This window comes from Leguminivora glycinivorella, chromosome 5, assembly GCF_023078275.1.
Source record: "Leguminivora glycinivorella isolate SPB_JAAS2020 chromosome 5, LegGlyc_1.1, whole genome shotgun sequence".
Lineage (NCBI taxonomy): Eukaryota > Metazoa > Arthropoda > Insecta > Lepidoptera > Tortricidae > Leguminivora > Leguminivora glycinivorella.
The window spans coordinates 20701442-20720093 of record NC_062975.1 but is presented as its reverse complement, the minus strand read 5'-3'; the positions used below and the strand labels follow the sequence as shown (position 1 = coordinate 20720093).

General features: G+C 37.2%; 1 protein-coding gene across 2 annotated transcripts; it reads left to right on the top strand.

Annotated features, from left to right (window-relative positions):
• The first annotated feature begins 222 nt into the window (after window positions 1–222).
• Window positions 223–17816, top strand: LOC125226125 (solute carrier family 46 member 3-like). Of its 2 annotated transcripts, none has more exons than XM_048130000.1 (7): window positions 223–1094; window positions 5360–5519; window positions 7177–7278; window positions 9006–9143; window positions 10455–10538; window positions 11464–11620; window positions 17602–17816. In XM_048130000.1, the coding sequence occupies exons 1-7, from the start codon at window positions 303–305 to the stop codon at window positions 17720–17722; spliced, it is 1554 nt and encodes a 517-aa protein (XP_047985957.1). In that variant the 5' UTR covers window positions 223–302; the 3' UTR covers window positions 17723–17816. The 2 variants fall into 2 exon arrangements, with proteins under 2 accessions (XP_047985957.1, XP_047985958.1); XM_048130001.1 differs by lacking the exon at window positions 223–1094 and adding an exon at window positions 3416–4235.
• Window positions 17817–18652: the final 836 nt, after the last annotated feature.

The window sequence follows — 18652 nt, the reverse complement described above, 5'->3', positions numbered from 1 at the left end:
GGACGTGGTTTGAAAAACTAGGTGATTGAATTTTTATTTGTGGTGACTTTGAGCTAGAATTTGACATATAGGACAACTGTTATCAATACTCGTGGCTATTGTTGCTTATAATGGTGAATACGTACATTTTACCTTGTTAATGAAATGATACCAGTCAACGATTACACTTAATCTAACGATAATTTCGGCTTGTGTTACTAAAACGTCCAATAGCACCTTAGTGATAAGTGGGACGCGTAGATCGAAACACTGATTAATGTAACAATTAATCAATTTCGGGTGTAAGAGTATAGAGAAAGACCATGGCAGATCATAGTAAACAAGAATCCGAGCCTTTAAACGCTGGAACGCAAGTAAAAGCGAATGATAGTGGCAACAAACGTGTCAGTAACTTCTTCAAAGTATTCAAACACATTACGGTTGAACCAACTGGTGCTATCTTTCTTTGTGGCTGTATCTTTGTTGTCACCAGTTCCCAAACACTTCAGTTGGAGAAAACCTGTCGAGTAAACCTGAATCTTGGAGACGATATATGTACTGCGCTTAGAAATCAAGATACCACTGCTAATATCAGCGTGTACGAGAAACAGGTACAGCAATATGTGGCTCGAAGGTTGGCATGGAAAAGTGTCCTACAATCTGTGTTACCATGTATCACACTGTTTTTTGTCGGAGCTTGGAGTGACAAAACTGGAAAAAGAATTATAATAATAGCAATACCTATGATTGGAGAGATTTTACACTGTATTAGTAACATCATAAACGTTTTCTTTTTCTACGAACTACCTGTGGAAGTCCAAATTTTTTCGGATGTAATTTTAGTAGGACTGGCCGGAGGCTGGGCTACCTTATTTCTGGGCTTGTTTAGTTACATAGGAGACATAACTACGGTAGAGAACAGGACGCACCGTCTGGGTTTTGTGCAGTTTTTCACATTCATCGGCATGCCCATAGGCCTGGGATTGTCCGGAATTGTTTTGAAAAATTTTGGTTACTATGCGGTGTACGGCACTGCGTTGACTATGCACATTTGCAATATGATCTATATTACTTTGAAACTCAAGGATCCAGAGCGAAATGAAGAACAAAAAAAGGTATGATGTTTTTGCAGATAATATATTTTTAAAAGTACCTAGTATATTATACTAGTAGTATAAGTGGACTGGTGAGTGTACGTCAGTTAGTAGCGGATCAAATAACGTTTCAGAAGTAGGTAACTATCATTCTGTAATCGCTAAACAAAAAAGAAATGTGTTTGTACAAAAAAATATAACATTTGACATTATAATAAACATAAGACGATACGATACAGGTCAATTCTCCATACAAACGCTCTCGACTATTTCCTCCCTGGTTTTTGAAGATAGAGCAATGATTTTTTCAACACAGATTATTATTATTTTTATCTGTGTCGGACCGTTTTGATTTTTTTGCTATTTTTATTTTAAAAGACGCTAGAGCCAATCAAAAATTTCTAAAAACGGCCTTTTTCAATATGGCTCAAAAAAAGGTGTGATACTCAAGATCGGTAACAATTAGCCAAAAAATCTAAACGGTTCGACACAGATTATTTCATTGTTATTCAGATTCTCAAATATCGTTCCGTTTAAATAAGTTTTGAAGGAGGAAACAGTCGAGAGCGAAACCTCGATTTTAAAGATTTTTTCGCAATATCTTTTAACTGAGTTGTTCTTAATGGACATTTTTTTTCGATAAATCTAGTTAATAACAACAACACTAAGTAGTAAATTTAACTGAAATTCCCAAATTGAAAGGGGGACTCCTTTCCATTTTAGCATTTTCGCTTCTGTAGCGTCTTAATGCGACTGTGGTCAAAATACGAGCGTGACATTTATTTCATCTACCTCCTTTTAATCTATTATTACAACGATAGCACAATTATCGCTGTTATTGAATTCAATGCCTTTATTCCTACATGTAATGCTAATGCCTCTATCATTGAAGACTATCGTTAGCAATGGATACAGCTAAAACTTAGTCATCATGTTATACACATGTTTTAAACTACATTGTTTTAGCACTACATTGTTTTAGCACCATTTACATTAACATCCTAACCCCCTTCGTTTTAAGCTCGTTTGTCCCTTTTCGACGTATTGGTGTGACAGAAAGGGACAAATGGACTTTATCGGCTTGATAACTTTACGTTTATTACGAATAAGGGGGTAACGGTTAATAGGTATGATACCAGAACACGTTACCTGAGTACCCTCTTCGTGGTTGTTCGATCGAGTACCTGCAGAAGAAATGTGCTGAATGAATATTAAGTTGGATTACATACATAAAAACCGATCGTTTAAGCTTTTATTTATAAAATTTCTGTTAAATGCTGATGATGAGGAGAATAAGGAGAAAAACCACAACCTGCATATACTACATAAAACCCAGATCGATCACAAATCCTAGATTCAACTACCCACAAATAAGTTTAGGTACCTATACAATACATTAAAATCTTAATCGTCTTAATTAGTGTCGTAATGGTTGAGCTCATTGTATTACTTTAATAAAAAAGAACAGCAAAAATAAAATGACAAAAGGTTGTCAATTGCCGTGGCAATGCGGCAAGTTTGATGGGCACCTTTGCATCCGGTACAGCTCGCGGAGGTCTTTTTGATTAGTTTGTATATTTTAATTTAGTTTTCAATTTTTTTAAGGTACTTTAGTTTTTATATTTTATTTTTATGACAAAATTCTTGCCTGAATTAAAATTACATTCTTTATTCTGAATAGTAGTGATTAATGCGGCAACTCAATATTGTGTATATATCATATTTTTACTATATTTTGATGGTATCAAGGTCTGATACAATGATAATCACACTCCTATATAGATAACAGTTAAAAAGTACTGTTACTGAGTTTTGACTTTACGTACAAATAAAACACATACACGAGTTTGTATTCTTAAAAAGGGTAGACAGAATACACGATACTGCGTAAGCTTCAATGCCACTCTAAAAACCAAAATTGTAGTGTATTGCAGTGGCAGGTTGACAGCCCATTGCCTATACCAAAATTAAACCCATATTCCACAGTCAACTTTTACAACACACACGGGAGGAAAGGTGGTGGTCAAACTCTTAACCAGTCACTACACAGGGAGTTCAGATAAATTGCAATTGTTTTTAACTTGGGTTTGTCGTACACGTTTAAACGTTTTGAATTGAAATAATATTTTTGCATTACATTGTATTTATATAACCTAAATGAAATTAATCTCGGGTTTCAATATTTGTATATTCATTTAATCTTACCGCAAATAATGAATACGTAGACATTAATAGATATCATTAAAATGAATACATAGAAATGATTACGGTCCTTATCTAATGTGTAATAATTTATCTGATTCGTTGATTTATAATTACAATACAAATATCGCAAACCATCAGTAATATGTAGTCTACGTAGATAAGAACACTTATTAGTAGTTAGATTTTGCAATGACCGAAACCAGTGCATCCGAAATAGAACCTTTGAGAGCTAAACCAGAAAAACAAAAAAACAATGCTTTTAAAAACATATTCAAAAGCGTTACAGTTGAGCCGACTGGTATCATTTATATAACGGCTGCTATGCTGGCGATGATCACCAACCAAACTCTGCAGTTAGAAAAAGCTTGCCGTGTTAATCTGAATCTGGGAGACGAAATTTGCACTTCCCTCAGAAACCAAGACGCCAACGTCAGCTCCGTGTATGAGAAACAAGCGCAAACATATGTGGCCCAGAGGTTGGCAGTGAAATATGTTCTTTACTCTTTACTACCGTGCACGATTCTTCTGTTCGTCGGAGCCTGGAGTGACAAAACGGGCAGACGGATCGTCTTGATGAAAGTGCCCATGTTCGCTGATATATTGGCAACTATAAGCACAATACTGAATGTGTTCTTTTTCCATGCGTTGCCTGTTGAAGTTCAAATTTTCGCTGACTGTCTTATAATAGGTTGCGGTGGTGGATGGGCTACATTCTTTCTGGGCGTCTTCAGTTTCATTGGAGACATCACCTCTGAAGAAAACAGGACATATCGATTAGGTTTTGTGCAGTTTTTCTCATTCGTCGGAATACCCATAGGCCTGAGCCTCTCTGGAGTGATTTTGAAAAGATACGGTTATTATGCAGTATACTTCACGTCACTAACCATGCACATTTTGAATTTAATTTATTTCATTTACAAATTAAGAGATCCTGAACGAACGGAGCAACAGAAAAATGTAAGTAAACTAAGTATAGATTTCTTGATGCTTTAAAGACATTTACTTTGAAAAAATCTTTTAAAAGCTTAACTTGCCTTTCCTTTTTGATGGTCTGGCGCAACACAATTATTAAGCGATTGTTAAAATATATCTATAACGACCAAATAACGACAAAATAAAAGCTAAGTATTTGTTTTGCAAGGAGGCAAAGGGGTTGTTTAACCGCACGTGCCAATATTGATACCCGAGCAAGCGAAAGTTTCCTATATTGAACCGCGAGCGTAGCGAGCGGTTCAAAGAGTGGAATCTTGAGCGTTGCGAGGATTTCAACGCACGTAGGTTAAACAAACTTTGCCACCGAATGAAACACAACATTTTTCACCACACCAACACGAACAAAATACTTATAATTCAATATTTATGATTACAAAACTAATTATTTATAGGTAAATTCTACCCGCCAGCTCAAGGCATCAAGTTAAAATTTGTATGAAATTACTTTGCACTCTTGTGCATAAAATGCAATTTTGCTATCCGATTTCGAATAGCAAAATGGATTTTTACCAGTTGGTGTGGTGAAAACTTATTTGTTTAGAAACCTCTACGTCTAAGTGATAATAATCGTAACGAATATTGCGGGACATCCTTCACAAATCGATTTAGCCAATAGGAATAAAACGAGTAATTCATTTTTCCACCCCTTTTCCTCCCGTGGGTTTCATAAAAATCGACTGTAGGATATGAGTTCAGTTGTGGTGGTGGCGTAGGCAAGATATTTTTACTTAAGACATTTAGTCCTTTATACCTCTAAAGGTATTTTAGATTATTTTTGTTTGTAATACCTGTGTAATATATTTAGTCCTTTATACCTCTAAAGGTATTTTAGATTATTTTTGTTTGTAATACCTGTTTGTGGTTTCTTTTTATATATTGTTTATACTTAGAATTGATATTTTCAATTGTTAATCTTTAAGTGTTATAAGTTTGACGTGTCTGTCTGTCTGTGGCATCGAACGAACCGCTCCCGAACAGATGAACCGATTTTTTTTAAAGAAATCTGAATCAGTCGAGAGTGTTCTTTTCTTTCAGAATTTAAAGTTGTATGGTGGTTTCTGAATAAATTATTTGTATCATATTTGCAGCACGATGGAAAAGGTTTCTGCTACTTCCTTCGCCTGTTCTTCGACTTCACAAACATCAAGGAGACAGTGCGCGTCGTCTTCAAGGACGGGCCGAATAATCGACGCGTGCGCATCTGTATACTGCTGGGCACTGTGAGCATCCTGTTTGGGCCTATGTACGGTGAGTCAGGCAGTGACTTATTTTGTGCAAAATGGAATATACAATCCATACTATATACTATACTTTATTTTGTATAATACTAGCTTTTGCCCGCGGCTTCGCTCGCGTTAGAAAGAGACAAAAAGTAGCCTATGTCACTCTCCATCCCTTCAACTATCTCCACTTAAAAAATCATGTCAATTCGTCGCTCCGTTTTGCCGTGGAAGACGAACAAACAAACAGACACACACACTTTCCCATTTATAATATTAGTATTAGTAAAATGAAAATGAAATATTTATTTTTCAAGTAGGCATATTACAATGCGCATATGAACGTCAAATAAAGCTACGCCGGCTCTAACCCTACGCCTCAGCCTCGAGAAGATTTCAGTCCCCCCTCAGTTGGGAGGGGGGTATCCACTATGGGACCGGCAAGAAACTCGGCGGGCAACTTCTTTTCAAAACATTACATCTTATAACTAACATGCATTAAATAACAAGATACAATTTAACATGCAAAAGTATTCATCAAAGAATATGAACAGACTAGGTACTCTATGAAAATTAATTTCAATAAATTATATTATTGCCACTTTCGCTACCAAGAACCCGACTGTCGGGTACAACGCTCGTAGAAGCGTAGCCGATTACATGGGTTTCCCCGTATGTAGCGAAAATGTCGTAGCGCCGCGTAGAGCCCGGTTTCGAAAGTGTTAATAATACGTCGTTTTTCTTCAGAGAAAACATATCAAATTGTCACAGAAGAAAAAGATAATATGAATCTCAATATCATTAAATATGTAATTTACCTACACAACATAAAATATAAAATATTTGATGTGCTTTCTTATCTGAACTGTGTCCTCTATACATAATACAATTATTTTAATTGCTATTCGTTTAATATAAATGGGAAGTATAATATTATAAATGGGAAAGTGTGTGTGTCTGTTTGTTTGTCCGTCTTTCACGGCAAAACAGAGCGACGCATTGAAGTGATTTTTAAAGTGGACATGGTTGAAAGAATGGAGAGTGACTTTTTGTCTTTTTCTTCTAACCCCCCAACTGGATGGAAGTTTAAATATACCTAATATTTTTCAAATATAATACATACATACATACAATCACGCCTGTATCCCATAAAGGGGTAGGCAGAACACATGAAACTACTAAAGCTTCAGTGCCACTCTTGGCAAATAAGGGGTTGAAAGAAAACGAAACTGTGACATTACAGTGACAGGTTGCCAGCCTCTCGCCTACGCCACAATTTAACCCATATCCCATAGTCGCCTTCTACGACACCCACGGGAAGAAAGGGGGTGGTGAAATTCTTAACCCGTCACCACACAGGCTTACGTTCGTGCTTTAAGACCCTCGCAACGGTCAATATTCCACTTTTTGACCCACGAGCTTAGCGAGTCTTAGAGATCATTGGAATCTTTCGCTTGTTCGGGTATCAATATAAACACGTGCGGTTAAACAACAACTTTGCCCCCTTGTAAAACTAATAACTATTACTTTTTCTTCCGACATTTCTGCCAGTGATACGGGTGTGTGTACCTATTAAACGCAAGAATTTCAACTGCTAATGAAGGGGAATAATTCTTTGCTGAATTCAAAAATAGTGTTGTACTTCTTTGATATGTTATTTTTTAAAACACGCTTTATGATTCCAGGTGAAATTGCTGTTATGTACATGTCAACGAGGTACCGATTCGGTTGGGACGAGCTGCAGTTCAGCATATACCAGACATACAACTTCGTCACCCACACCGTTGGTAAGTAAAATTAGATGTTTTCTAAGGTAAAACAGTTTTATCCCGCTGATGATGCTGTATGATGACGCAGTGTAAAGACTGGCGTCTTCCGTGCCATCATACTTAAAAATTCGGCGAGGCCCGATATAGGCGGTTCAAAGCGGGACGCCGTCAGCGCCCTCATACTTAAAGACGTATGCGGTCCTTTGGCGTCCTCTTACTAAAAAGTTGTAAATCAATCATGCTCAATAGTGCATCTCTCTCTATAACTCTTCCGTATTGGTACGACATCGACTGAGACAGTTGCGTTTCTTTTGCCACAAAGAGTTCACGATTGTGACTTTGGCATGGCTGAATTATCAGCAAATTAAGACGCATTGTAAATTTTGGTGTCAGGGATCATATTTAGTGTGTCAGTCTCATAGTCAACGTACATTGAAAATTTACAATCACGTGCATTAATGTTCATTAATAGATATCATGCATTCAGTAGACACACTGCTTAGGTTTTTCCACTTTTAAATGATTTGTACCTACATGTGGCTCCAAGACAATCGATTATTTTTGCAAAACTGGCAACCTTATGTAACCTTCCGGAATGAAGCTAGACAAAAATCGATTTATACAATGCTTTTATCGATTTGCTGTTTTATTAGACAGATCCTGAAAATCCTGGCAGGCAAGTATGGTCGCGCGATAAATGATAAAACGTCTAGTGGCCGTCCCTATCGCACTTACAAATAGTGCGATAGAGACTGGCTGATATGCCTGGGTTAATCTTAGTCAGATCATGAAATGACGACTTTTCATCCCGATTCTATTTGAAACGCGAAAACAGATTTTTAAAGGCCATACAATGAATGCATGGAAATGGTGACGTTGGCTTGTCACGCCGCTCGCCGCGTCAGTCCGCGGTAGACAGCTCGATTGTAATTAAGATAATTGTACGTAAAATCTTTCCTCTAGATATGATATGGATCTTTAAACGTCGCGGATATTATCATATCAGATTGATTTTTCCATATCCTATCTAAAGCGATGTGTTTCAAAGTTCAAAATGAGCCAGAAAATATGTTTCTAATGTTTACCAATCTGTTAATACTGTCAGTATCAATACATATGTACCTTTATCACCTACACCGAATAGTTGTTAATGAGGTTCAGAAAAGGGGATGGACTGTAAAATCAGCGCTGCGCGGTCAATTTGTGATAAAATGGCTGACGCAGCATAATATGTTGAGCCTGTTCCTTTAGGCATGCGTTCAAATTGTCTTATTTTTAATAATAATATTGTATCCAGTGTTGGCTTACGAGATAACCGCCATGTGGGATGTTGATTCGACGATCATTGTCCCGATAGTCGTTTCAGCGAACGGTCTCATAGCGAAGAGTCTCGACCAACATCTTAAGAGACTCTCGCTAGGTGGCTGGATCAAGGGTCAGATGCAGAAGGCGGTGATCTTGGACACAGCGCGGATAGTCCGACGGTTCCTCTCTCTGCTGCAGCCCTAATCACCGACAGCTTGGACCCTACCCCGATGCTGGCGGCACCCTAGGTTAGGTTTTTTATAATGTTTTTATATGTTTTAAATATTGTTTTGTAAGCGTTTTTTTTATTTTACTTTTATACTCATATTGTAAAAAACCTAGCCTAAGAGAAAAGATAAATAAATGAATATTTGTGTAAATGTTCAATCTTTATTTGTGTGTCAATAAATGTTTTCTTATTCTTCTTCTTCTTGTTACAGGAACGGTGTTCTCCCTCATCGTATTCAGTAAAATGTTGAAATGGCACGACTCGGTGCTGGGCATCATTTCCACGAGCAGCAAGATCGTCGGCTCGTTCATCTACTGCTTCGCGGCAACGGCCACGGTGTTCTACATAGGTTTGTATATTATCAATCACTAGCGACCCACCCCGGCTTCGCACGGGTACTATACCTACATGTAAACCTTCCTCTAGAATCACTCTATCTATTTAAAAAAAACCGCATCAAAATCCGTTGCGTAGTTTTAAAGATTTAAGCATACACAGGGACATAGGAACAGAGAAAGCGACTTTGTTTTATACTATGTAGTGATTAGTGCGCCCCTAGACCTTAAAAGTAACCTACGTACCAAATTTGGAATCTTTAGCACCAGCGGTTTGGGCTGTGCGTTTATTTAAGTCAGTCAATCAGTCAGTCAGTCACTCAGGACTTTGCCGTTTATATAATTATATAGATTACTACTAGTAGTAGATAAATAAACGGCGACAGGGTCACTATCCGCAAGGCCAGACCGGCCGTCAAAAAAAATAGAATTTAACACTTATTTACACTACCATAAGACCACATAAATATTACGAGTACAAGTAAAGTCTATGTAAAACTGCAAATTTGGTCACATGTTAAAGAGGAGCCATATCAATGATCCTATTCGGTTGTTTTAGTGTCCAATTTATTTCTGAGATGCAAAATACCACTTACGTATATAATGTAACTACTTTGCTATCTTTATTCTGTTCTGATTAGAATTCAGAAACCCAGTGGGTTATAAAAGCAGAAAAAAATAATCTAAAAACACACACACACACACGCACACACGCACGCACGCACGCACGCACGCACGCACGCACGCACGCACGCACGTACGTAAACCATGGTGCCTTTGCACTGGTTTAAACTTTCACGATTATTGCACGTAATAACTTTAAATATCGCGTATAACTACATTTTTAACGGGGACAACGCCGTCCCCTGTTAGAAGTTAGTTTAAAAATGTACCTAGTTAAAAATACGCGATTAAGTCCCGATTTTAAAAGTTTTTATTCAACTTGCCTTGTATGTTAGTGTGCGTCAAAACGTAGAAGCTAAATTTGACCCACTTCCCGGTTTCTGATGATTGAGCTGAAATTTTGCATGTTACATAAATGTAAATCACGTGACAATGCAATATTATGGTATCATGGAGCTGATTTGATGATGGAGCAGAAAGGTGGTCATAGGAACTCTGTTATGAAACGTCGTATCCCCATCGAGTAAGGGGACTTTAGAAACGTCTCGGAGAGGAGTAGACGACTGTTGAAAGAAAGGTACAGTCGGTGATAAAAGCTTGTGCCAAAAATGTTTTTTTTTTGCAAAAAACTTATTAATAAAGTACTCTTTACATACGGGAAGTTTGTATTCTCTTTATTAATGTTTTTTTTTCTTTCACAGCTCCTTTGGTGGAAATTCTAAATGGAACGTCTCTTCTAGCGATGAGATCCATTATGTCGAAACTAGTGGCCCCTGATGAATTAGGTAAGTAAAACCAATAATGGAGGAAATGTCGCCAGTATCCTTGGTACAATGGCTCAAGGGTTTATTTTAGACTTTAGCTAGTTATGTAATTATGTTCATGTAAATAAAGATCATTTTTAAATATATCTACCGTACGGATTAGTGTATGATTATATATTGATTATATATTTCCTTAATCTCTAGTATCAACCACGACTATAAAAAACAACGAGTAGGAAAGATATCCTTATCATCATGACCAAAATAAGTCTGACGGTTCAAAGGACAACCACACAAGCATCCTTGACTCAATTACATTACATAATTATACACCGTGTTTTTTTTGTCTTCCGTTAAATTAGACACGTCGTTAGGTTCATTATCAGGAACCACCCCGTATATAATTTTTAGTTAAATTCGCAAAAAAAAGTTTTCATTTTCATACATAATTAATGAATTTAATTAGTGTGAGAGACCCTTAAGAATAACGTTCAAGTTAAAAGTGTCAAGTGATTGACGGCACATGTCAAAACAAATAACATCGTAACAAGTAACACGAGTTCAGTAATTATCTTTATTTTTTTAATAACTCGATAACCGTAAGAGTTAAGACGCCAGTTTCTTAGAGAAATTAATTGTATTTGATCAAAAGAACTTTCCCTTAAAGTTAACGGAAATAAAAAAAACACGGTGTATACTTATTTACTTTTAATTTTAGTTTAAAATATTAAGATTTTCCTGTTCAAGTTCCATTTATTACGTGTGCTTGGAAATCGTCACTCGAAGAGTCTCCTTTTTTTGTTTTCTTCGATATTAAAATAACGAGAAGTTCAGCAACGATTTACCCCAAATAACTATTTGCAATCCGATCCGGCCGGATCTGTTTAGATTATGAACATAATCCGGTTGTCTGATGGTTTGTATTTAAAATACTGTTTTTTTACAGGTAAAGTGAATTCCATATTCGGGCTAACTGAGAACCTGATGCCTTTAATTTACGTGCCGCTGTACACCACAGTGTATACTCGCACCATGGACGTGCTGCCAGGCGCAGTGTTTCTCATGGGTGCCGGCATGTCCGTGCCAGCGATCGCTGTCTTCTTGTAAGTATTATACACGGTGTAACAGAGAACCGAAAGATTTTAACTACGCATTTCTGAGGGCAAAATAAAGATAAAATGTTATATGACGTCAAGCTAATTTCGCCAAAAAAAAAAATTTTTATTTTATTTTTTTGGATGTATTTTCACATAAAAAGTCAATGTTATTTGTAAAACTGGCACTTGAAATAAAATAAAAACATTTTTTTTTTAATACTTTTTGAAATGAGTTACTAGTTGGTACATACATACATACAATCACGCCTGTATCCCATGAAGGAGTAGGCAGAGCACATGAAACAACTCAAGTTTCAGTGCCACTCTTGGCAAATAAGGGGTTGACAGAAAACGAAATTGTGACATTGCAGTGACAGGTTGCCAGCGCCTCTCGCCTACGCCACAATTTAACCCATATCCCACAGTCGCCTTCTACGACACCCACGGGAAGAAAGGGGGTGGTGAAATTCTTAACCCGTTACTAGTTATTTTTTGATATCTATCAACGAGGATAGTTATATTATCTCCGATAACGGCATTATCGCCATCAAAATAGCGTTTTGTTCTGAAAAATAATAAGTAATTGTTATTTATTTAAATGCTTATAATCTAATCGATAATAAAATCTCTGTAGGCGAAATCCAGAAAAGTTTGTATGACATTTTACTCCTATAATATGATGAGGAATACCTACGCTGTTGAAATGATACGGATTTCTCATGTTACACCGTGTACGTAGTTATAAGTGGCTTTCTATGTCGTAAGTAAGTAAGTAAAATTGTTATTGCAAACTATGAATCTAAACAATGCGTAGAAATCTACAGAATCGGAAACAATGCGTAGAAATTGTCAAACTAAATGAATTTAATGTAGAGACCGGATACAGATCGGAGCTAAAATGTAACAACTATGGTGTACCGCAAGGCAGTGTGCTTGGGCCTTTACTATTCATAGCGTATATAAATGAATTACCAGATATAATTCCCTATAAAACTGTTATGTTTGCTGATGACATATCCTTTATTGTTACAACAAAAAAGAATGAAAATATTGAAGAACATGAATGTAAAATAAATGATACTTTAAAAAATCTGCAAATTAATATCTTACTTACTTACTTACTTACTTCACTGGCTCAGCGACCCAAAAAGGATCTTGGCCTCCGACACAAGAGATCGCCACTCTGCCCTATCCTGCGCCACTTCACGCCAGTTGGGTACACCAAGTGCGGACAGGTCTTTCAGGGCTTCCTCGCACCAGCGATATCTGGGACGCCCACGCGGACGTTTTCCACCTGGGCGTCCCACATATGCTCTTCTCACACCACGATCCTCTCCCATCCTTTCCAGGTGGCCAAGCCAGCGGAGTCGTGTAGCTTTGATCTCGCCAATTATATTAGGCACCGCCATTAGCTCTTCCAGCTCTCTATTTCTCCTGCGCCTCCAGGTTCCATCTCCCTCTTTGATTGGCCCTAGAATCTTCCGCCAGATTTTCCTTTCCGCCACTAAAAGCTTGTTCTCTTCTTTCTGTGTCAGTGTCCAAGCTTCACACCCATACATCAAAATTGGTCTAATAACAGTCTTGTAGACTCGAATTTTGGTTGGTCTACTGATCAGCTTGGACACTAACACTCGGTGGAGCGCTGCCGAGCATCTTAGGGCGTTCTGGATCCGAATATCTATCTCCTCTTCCCTTTGGTTGGTATCAGTCACAGTGCATCCGAGGTACCTGAAATGATCCACACCTTTGTAGGTACTTGTTCCAACTACTAGATCTTCTCTTTTCATTCTGGTGTTCTTGTATCTTCTCATCTGTAGATATTCGGTCTTCTGGCGGTTGATTGCGAGACCAATCTTTCCCCTTCCTGCTCAACAATTCCAGCCATGGCCTCCAGGTCCCCATTTTGAGCCAATAGCCCCAGGTCATCAGCATAGCCAATGATCTTATGTTTGCCGTTCAACTCCACACCCCCTTCATACCTAAGAACTTCTCGGATGACGTATTCGAGTACCAAGTTGAACAGCATTGGCGAAAGGGCGTCTCCTTGTTTTAGACCAGTAACAACTTCGAATTCTGCTGACAGTTCTCCGCAAGCTCTTACCTTCATCTTGCTCACTCTGGTGGCGACAATAATCATGTTAACTAGTTTTTCAGGCACTTTGAAATATTTTAATATTTTATATAACATCTCTCTGTCAACACTGTCGTATGCTTTGGCAAAATCCACGAATAGAATGTGGATTGGCTGTGCGTACTCCCATTTCTTCTCCATCAGTTGTTTCAACAGAAAAATCTGATCCACGGTGCTGCGGTTCTGACGGAAGCCACACTGGTAGTCGCCGAGAATGGTTTCAGCATAAGGCTGGAGTCGACCCAGTAAGACATATGAGAGGACTTTATATGCCGTTGGGAGCAGTGCAATGCCCCTGTAGTTGTTACACTTTTTCCTGGATCCTTTTTTGTGGATGGGGCATATCACTCCAGTGTTCCACTCTTCGGGTTGTTGCTCTTCTTTCCAGATCTTGGTGATTAGCTCATATAATCTGGATTGCACTGCCCCGCCGCCATATTTCCATACCTCTGCACATATTCCGTCCACCCCTGGGGACTTATTGTTTTTCAGCCTCATGATAGCCTTTCTAACTTCGTCGAAGGTTGGTTCTTCTACAATATCCACATTCCCTTCCGTTGTCTGCGCATCAATACGACTGTTCACCGGTTGACAGTTGAGCAGGCTCATGAAATATTGACGCCACTGACCTTTTATTGCTTCTGTCTCTACTACAAGGTCTCCGTTATCGTCTTCTAGAAACTGCGCCCTAGGTTGGTATCCTTTCTTAATAAATCCCAGTTCTTGATAGAACTTTCTGCTCTTGTTAGCCCTTATTAAAGTTTCGATATCTCTGAGTTGATATTCCAGATGTTGCCTCTTCAAGTTTCTCATTAAGTTCCTAAACCTACGGCATGTCTCTCGATACTTATCGTTCCATCTGAGGTCTTGTTCCACAAGAATCTTAAGTTGTCGTCTTTCTGCCATAGCTAGATCGCATTCCTCATTCCACCATTTTCTCCTTTTCTTTCGCTTCTTCTTGCCTAGTATTTCTACCCCTGCTCTTGTTACTATTTCTCTTGTCTCTTCCCACATTTTGTTAATATCCTCTTGCATTTCCAAACCTTTAAATTTGTTACTTAATTCGAGTTGAAACTTTTGCAATATATCCTTATCTTTGATATTTTCCAGATTAATTCCTTCATTCTCCATTTTACGTTCTCCGCGTACTACTTTAATTCTGGCTTTAAGTTTTATTCCCAGCAAGTAGTGGTCGCTATCACAATCAGCACCCCGGTAAGTTTTCACGTCTTCTATTATACGTTTGTGACGACTGTCAATTAAGACGTGATCGATTTGGTTGACTGTGATCCCGTTAGGATGTTTCCATGTTCCCTTATGGATATCTTTATGTGGGAACATGGTGCTCGTTACGACCATCGATTTGGCAGCAGCAAAACTTATCAGGCGTACGCCATTATCATTGGACTTCACGTGCTTACTGTGCTTACCTATAGTGGGGATAAATATATCCTCGCGTCCTATTTGAGCATTCATGTCTCCTAAAACAACCTTGGCATCGTATTCCGGGATCAGGTCATAAGCTGCCTCAAGTTCTTCATAAAAGCTATCTTTGGTATCATCGTCGGAGAGTTCAGTTGGGGCGTATGCATTGATGATTGTGATATTGTAAAAGGTACTTTTAATACGCAGGAGACTCAGCCTGTCAGAAATTGCCTGGAATCGAATAACATTTCCCACCACCTGTTTCGATACCATAAAACCAGTTCCTCTATCATGTCTTCCATATTCCCCCCCGCTGTAGAATAGAACATGATTGTTATCAATATTACTCTCCCCACTCCCGGGCCACCTTACTTCTTGCAATGCTGCAATCGGGATGTTATAACGGTGGAGTTCCTTGCTTACTTGGTAAACAGCACCCGGCCTATACAAACTACGAACATTCCAGGAGGCAAATCGAAGTTCCTTTATTCCGCGCCGAAAGTCGTCATTGGGATCAGATCGTATTTTTCTCTGTGTCGGTTTCGTAACGTTTTGTTTTTTCTGTGGGAGGGGTGTTAACCCGCCGCACAACCCCCAAACTGCTGGAGGACCACATCCTACTTTGGTCAGCGAGTCCATCGGACTTAGCCGGATAGCGTAGCTAGGCTGTGCTACCGACCATTCCCCCATCCACCAACCGGGGGACGCTCCTCTACGCCGTGAGGCCCAGCGCGAGGTTTTATAGCGCAGAAAAAATGTATACGTGCTGTCTGTAATCTAGCCCCCTACAAAACATGCAAGCCATCCTTCAAAAAGCTTAAGCTCTTAACACTGCCAAGTTTATATATTTTAGAAATATGCATGTTTGTAAAGAGGCATATGTATTTATTTACAACAGCTGAAAGCGCCTCTACTAGAAACCAACGTGATCCTGGAAGACTAGTACATAATTATGTTCCCAGGACAGCATTATATTCCAATCACTGTTTTGTCATGTGTATGAAAGTTTTTAATAAGTTACCAAAATCTTTAAGAGAGCTACCTGTACATAGATTTAGAAATAAGTTGATGCAGTTGCTGACTGAAAAGAGCTATTACAGTGTAAAAGATTTCCTCTTTGAAGATATACAGATAGAATAGTAGTTAATTTAAGATTTTTGCATGCTAATACAACCTGTATAGTACAAATAGCAGAATAAGCAACCAAATGTCACCTACCAACTAAGACACTAATGTACCTACTTATTCTTCGCAAATAAACTTACTTACTTACTTACTTACTTATGGTATTTACATAGATGTTACATATTGTGGATAGTTAGTATAGTTACACATGGACCCCGGTGGGGTGTAGCAATTTTCCTTATAACTAGTTTCTATAATATACAGAATTTTATTACACACAAGTTGCAACAGAAAATCTGATAAATTGGATCTTTTCACTAGCAGGAGCCTCTTTAGGCATGTACTGGTTGTACAGAGGCATATTCTGTAGAAATAAATAAAAACAAGATATGACAATAGTCCCATGTAAAATCCTAGAAGACTTAGGAATGAGTACTACTCCTGTCACAGTCTTGATTATGATATTATTAGGTGGGAGTATCACAGAGTGAATGAAGTAGAACTGCTGATGGAAAACAGAATAGAACGCCCTTACAAAACAAATATATTTATTTTTGATGATTTTTGCTTTTTTAATATGTGTAAATTCGATCCCTAGTTCTCAAAATAACTAGGTTCTAGCATGAAATGAAGATACTCCTCCAGTATTAAAGCATTAGCACTGACACAGCGCTATTTGGTGATGAAGAACTATTTATGTTACTCAGAATGGGACACTTAAATATTATTTCCCCTCACTATAGCGAGGAAAGTACAACGCAAAAAACGCGTTTATCACTGCTTCCAGTAGTTCCACAGGTGGTAAAACATCTTCATCACTAGATTAACCCACATTTATCAATTTTAAAGCAGAAAATTTGCCTCTTTTCAAGGTCAAATTACTTTATCCACTAGTGGATAAAATGCGTTTTTACCCGCTGGTATTAAAGAACAAAACACGTGTTTCCGAGCTAGTGAGGGGAAAATATGATTATTATAATGAATACTCGTATGTTTTGTATAAAGATAAGATATGATAAAAATAAGTTTATTACCTTTGTATACTGAAGCAGAGTAAAAAACAATTAATAAAGTACATACATACATACATATAATCACGCCTATATCCCATAAAGGGGTAGGCAGAGCACATGAACTACTAAGTTTCAGCGCCACTCTTGGCAAAAAGGGGTTAAAAGAAATCCAAACTGTAATGCTGTGCTGTGTTAATAAAGTAAATAATAGGAAATCTTTTTTTGTAATTATTTTGAAGTTATTTAAATTGAGCAAATCGTATTAATATAACTATTAATTTCTTTTTTTGCAGCTGGTTATTGTATGAACACAGAAAAGGAGTGCGACGGTTAAAAAAAGAAGAAAATGGAGTTACAGAGCCCCTTAAAGGGACCGTAGAAATTCCTGCTAAAGTTAATAGTGACCTTAGTTAGCCAAGTGCCATATTATATATTAATATTGTTGTTTTATTGTGTGAATAAAATACGTAGGTGTAAGTTATTACAAAATAAATATTGATAAACATAATGGGGTATTTATTCCATTAGTATCTAGTATCAATAGTCTCCTAGGGTTCAACAGTAACTGAGCAATTCTTTTTTTTTGCCACTTTTATGAAGTGTGATATTTTTGAAAAAAAAAATGCTATTTCTACTCAGAATTACCAGCTTTTTCAATCCTAGTAGTTAAAAAAATTGTCCCATACGATTTTTTCCTATTTTGTTACAAAAATGTATGGAAAGTAACAAATATCGTCGCTGCGCGTGCAAATTTCGCTATGTGTTTTTAACCTACTTTACAGGAGACACAAAAAACTGTTTATTTCGGCAATTATTGAACATAAATAAATCAATATTTTTATGGAATAAGTATTTTCACTTTTGCATACATTAAGAAATTACTTGAAATTATATTTTAGTTATTATAAGGTTAAAAAAATATTTTTTCATAAATATGTTACATAGCGATTATAATTTGAGTCGTAAATAACCGGTATGTGTCTTACAATCACATAACTAGATTTTATTCTTAAGGAACAAAATACAATTTGTGCACTTTATCGTCACATAGTTATTTAATGATATGATTTGAATTAACTATGTTGTTGTTTATTTGTAATTTATCAATTAATTTTCGAATTAATTATTTCAGAAAAAACACGAATTAGAACTATAAGCTTAATACACAATACCATAATAAAAAACTCGATTAAATTAATATATTACTACCAATATATTACAACTATAATAATATATTTATTCCATTATTTTTTATGAATGGAAGTTATTTCAGTTACAAAGTTGCTCAATGTGGTATTATGTAAACGTTTATGTATTGAATAAGTTTTCACTATGCATGTTTAA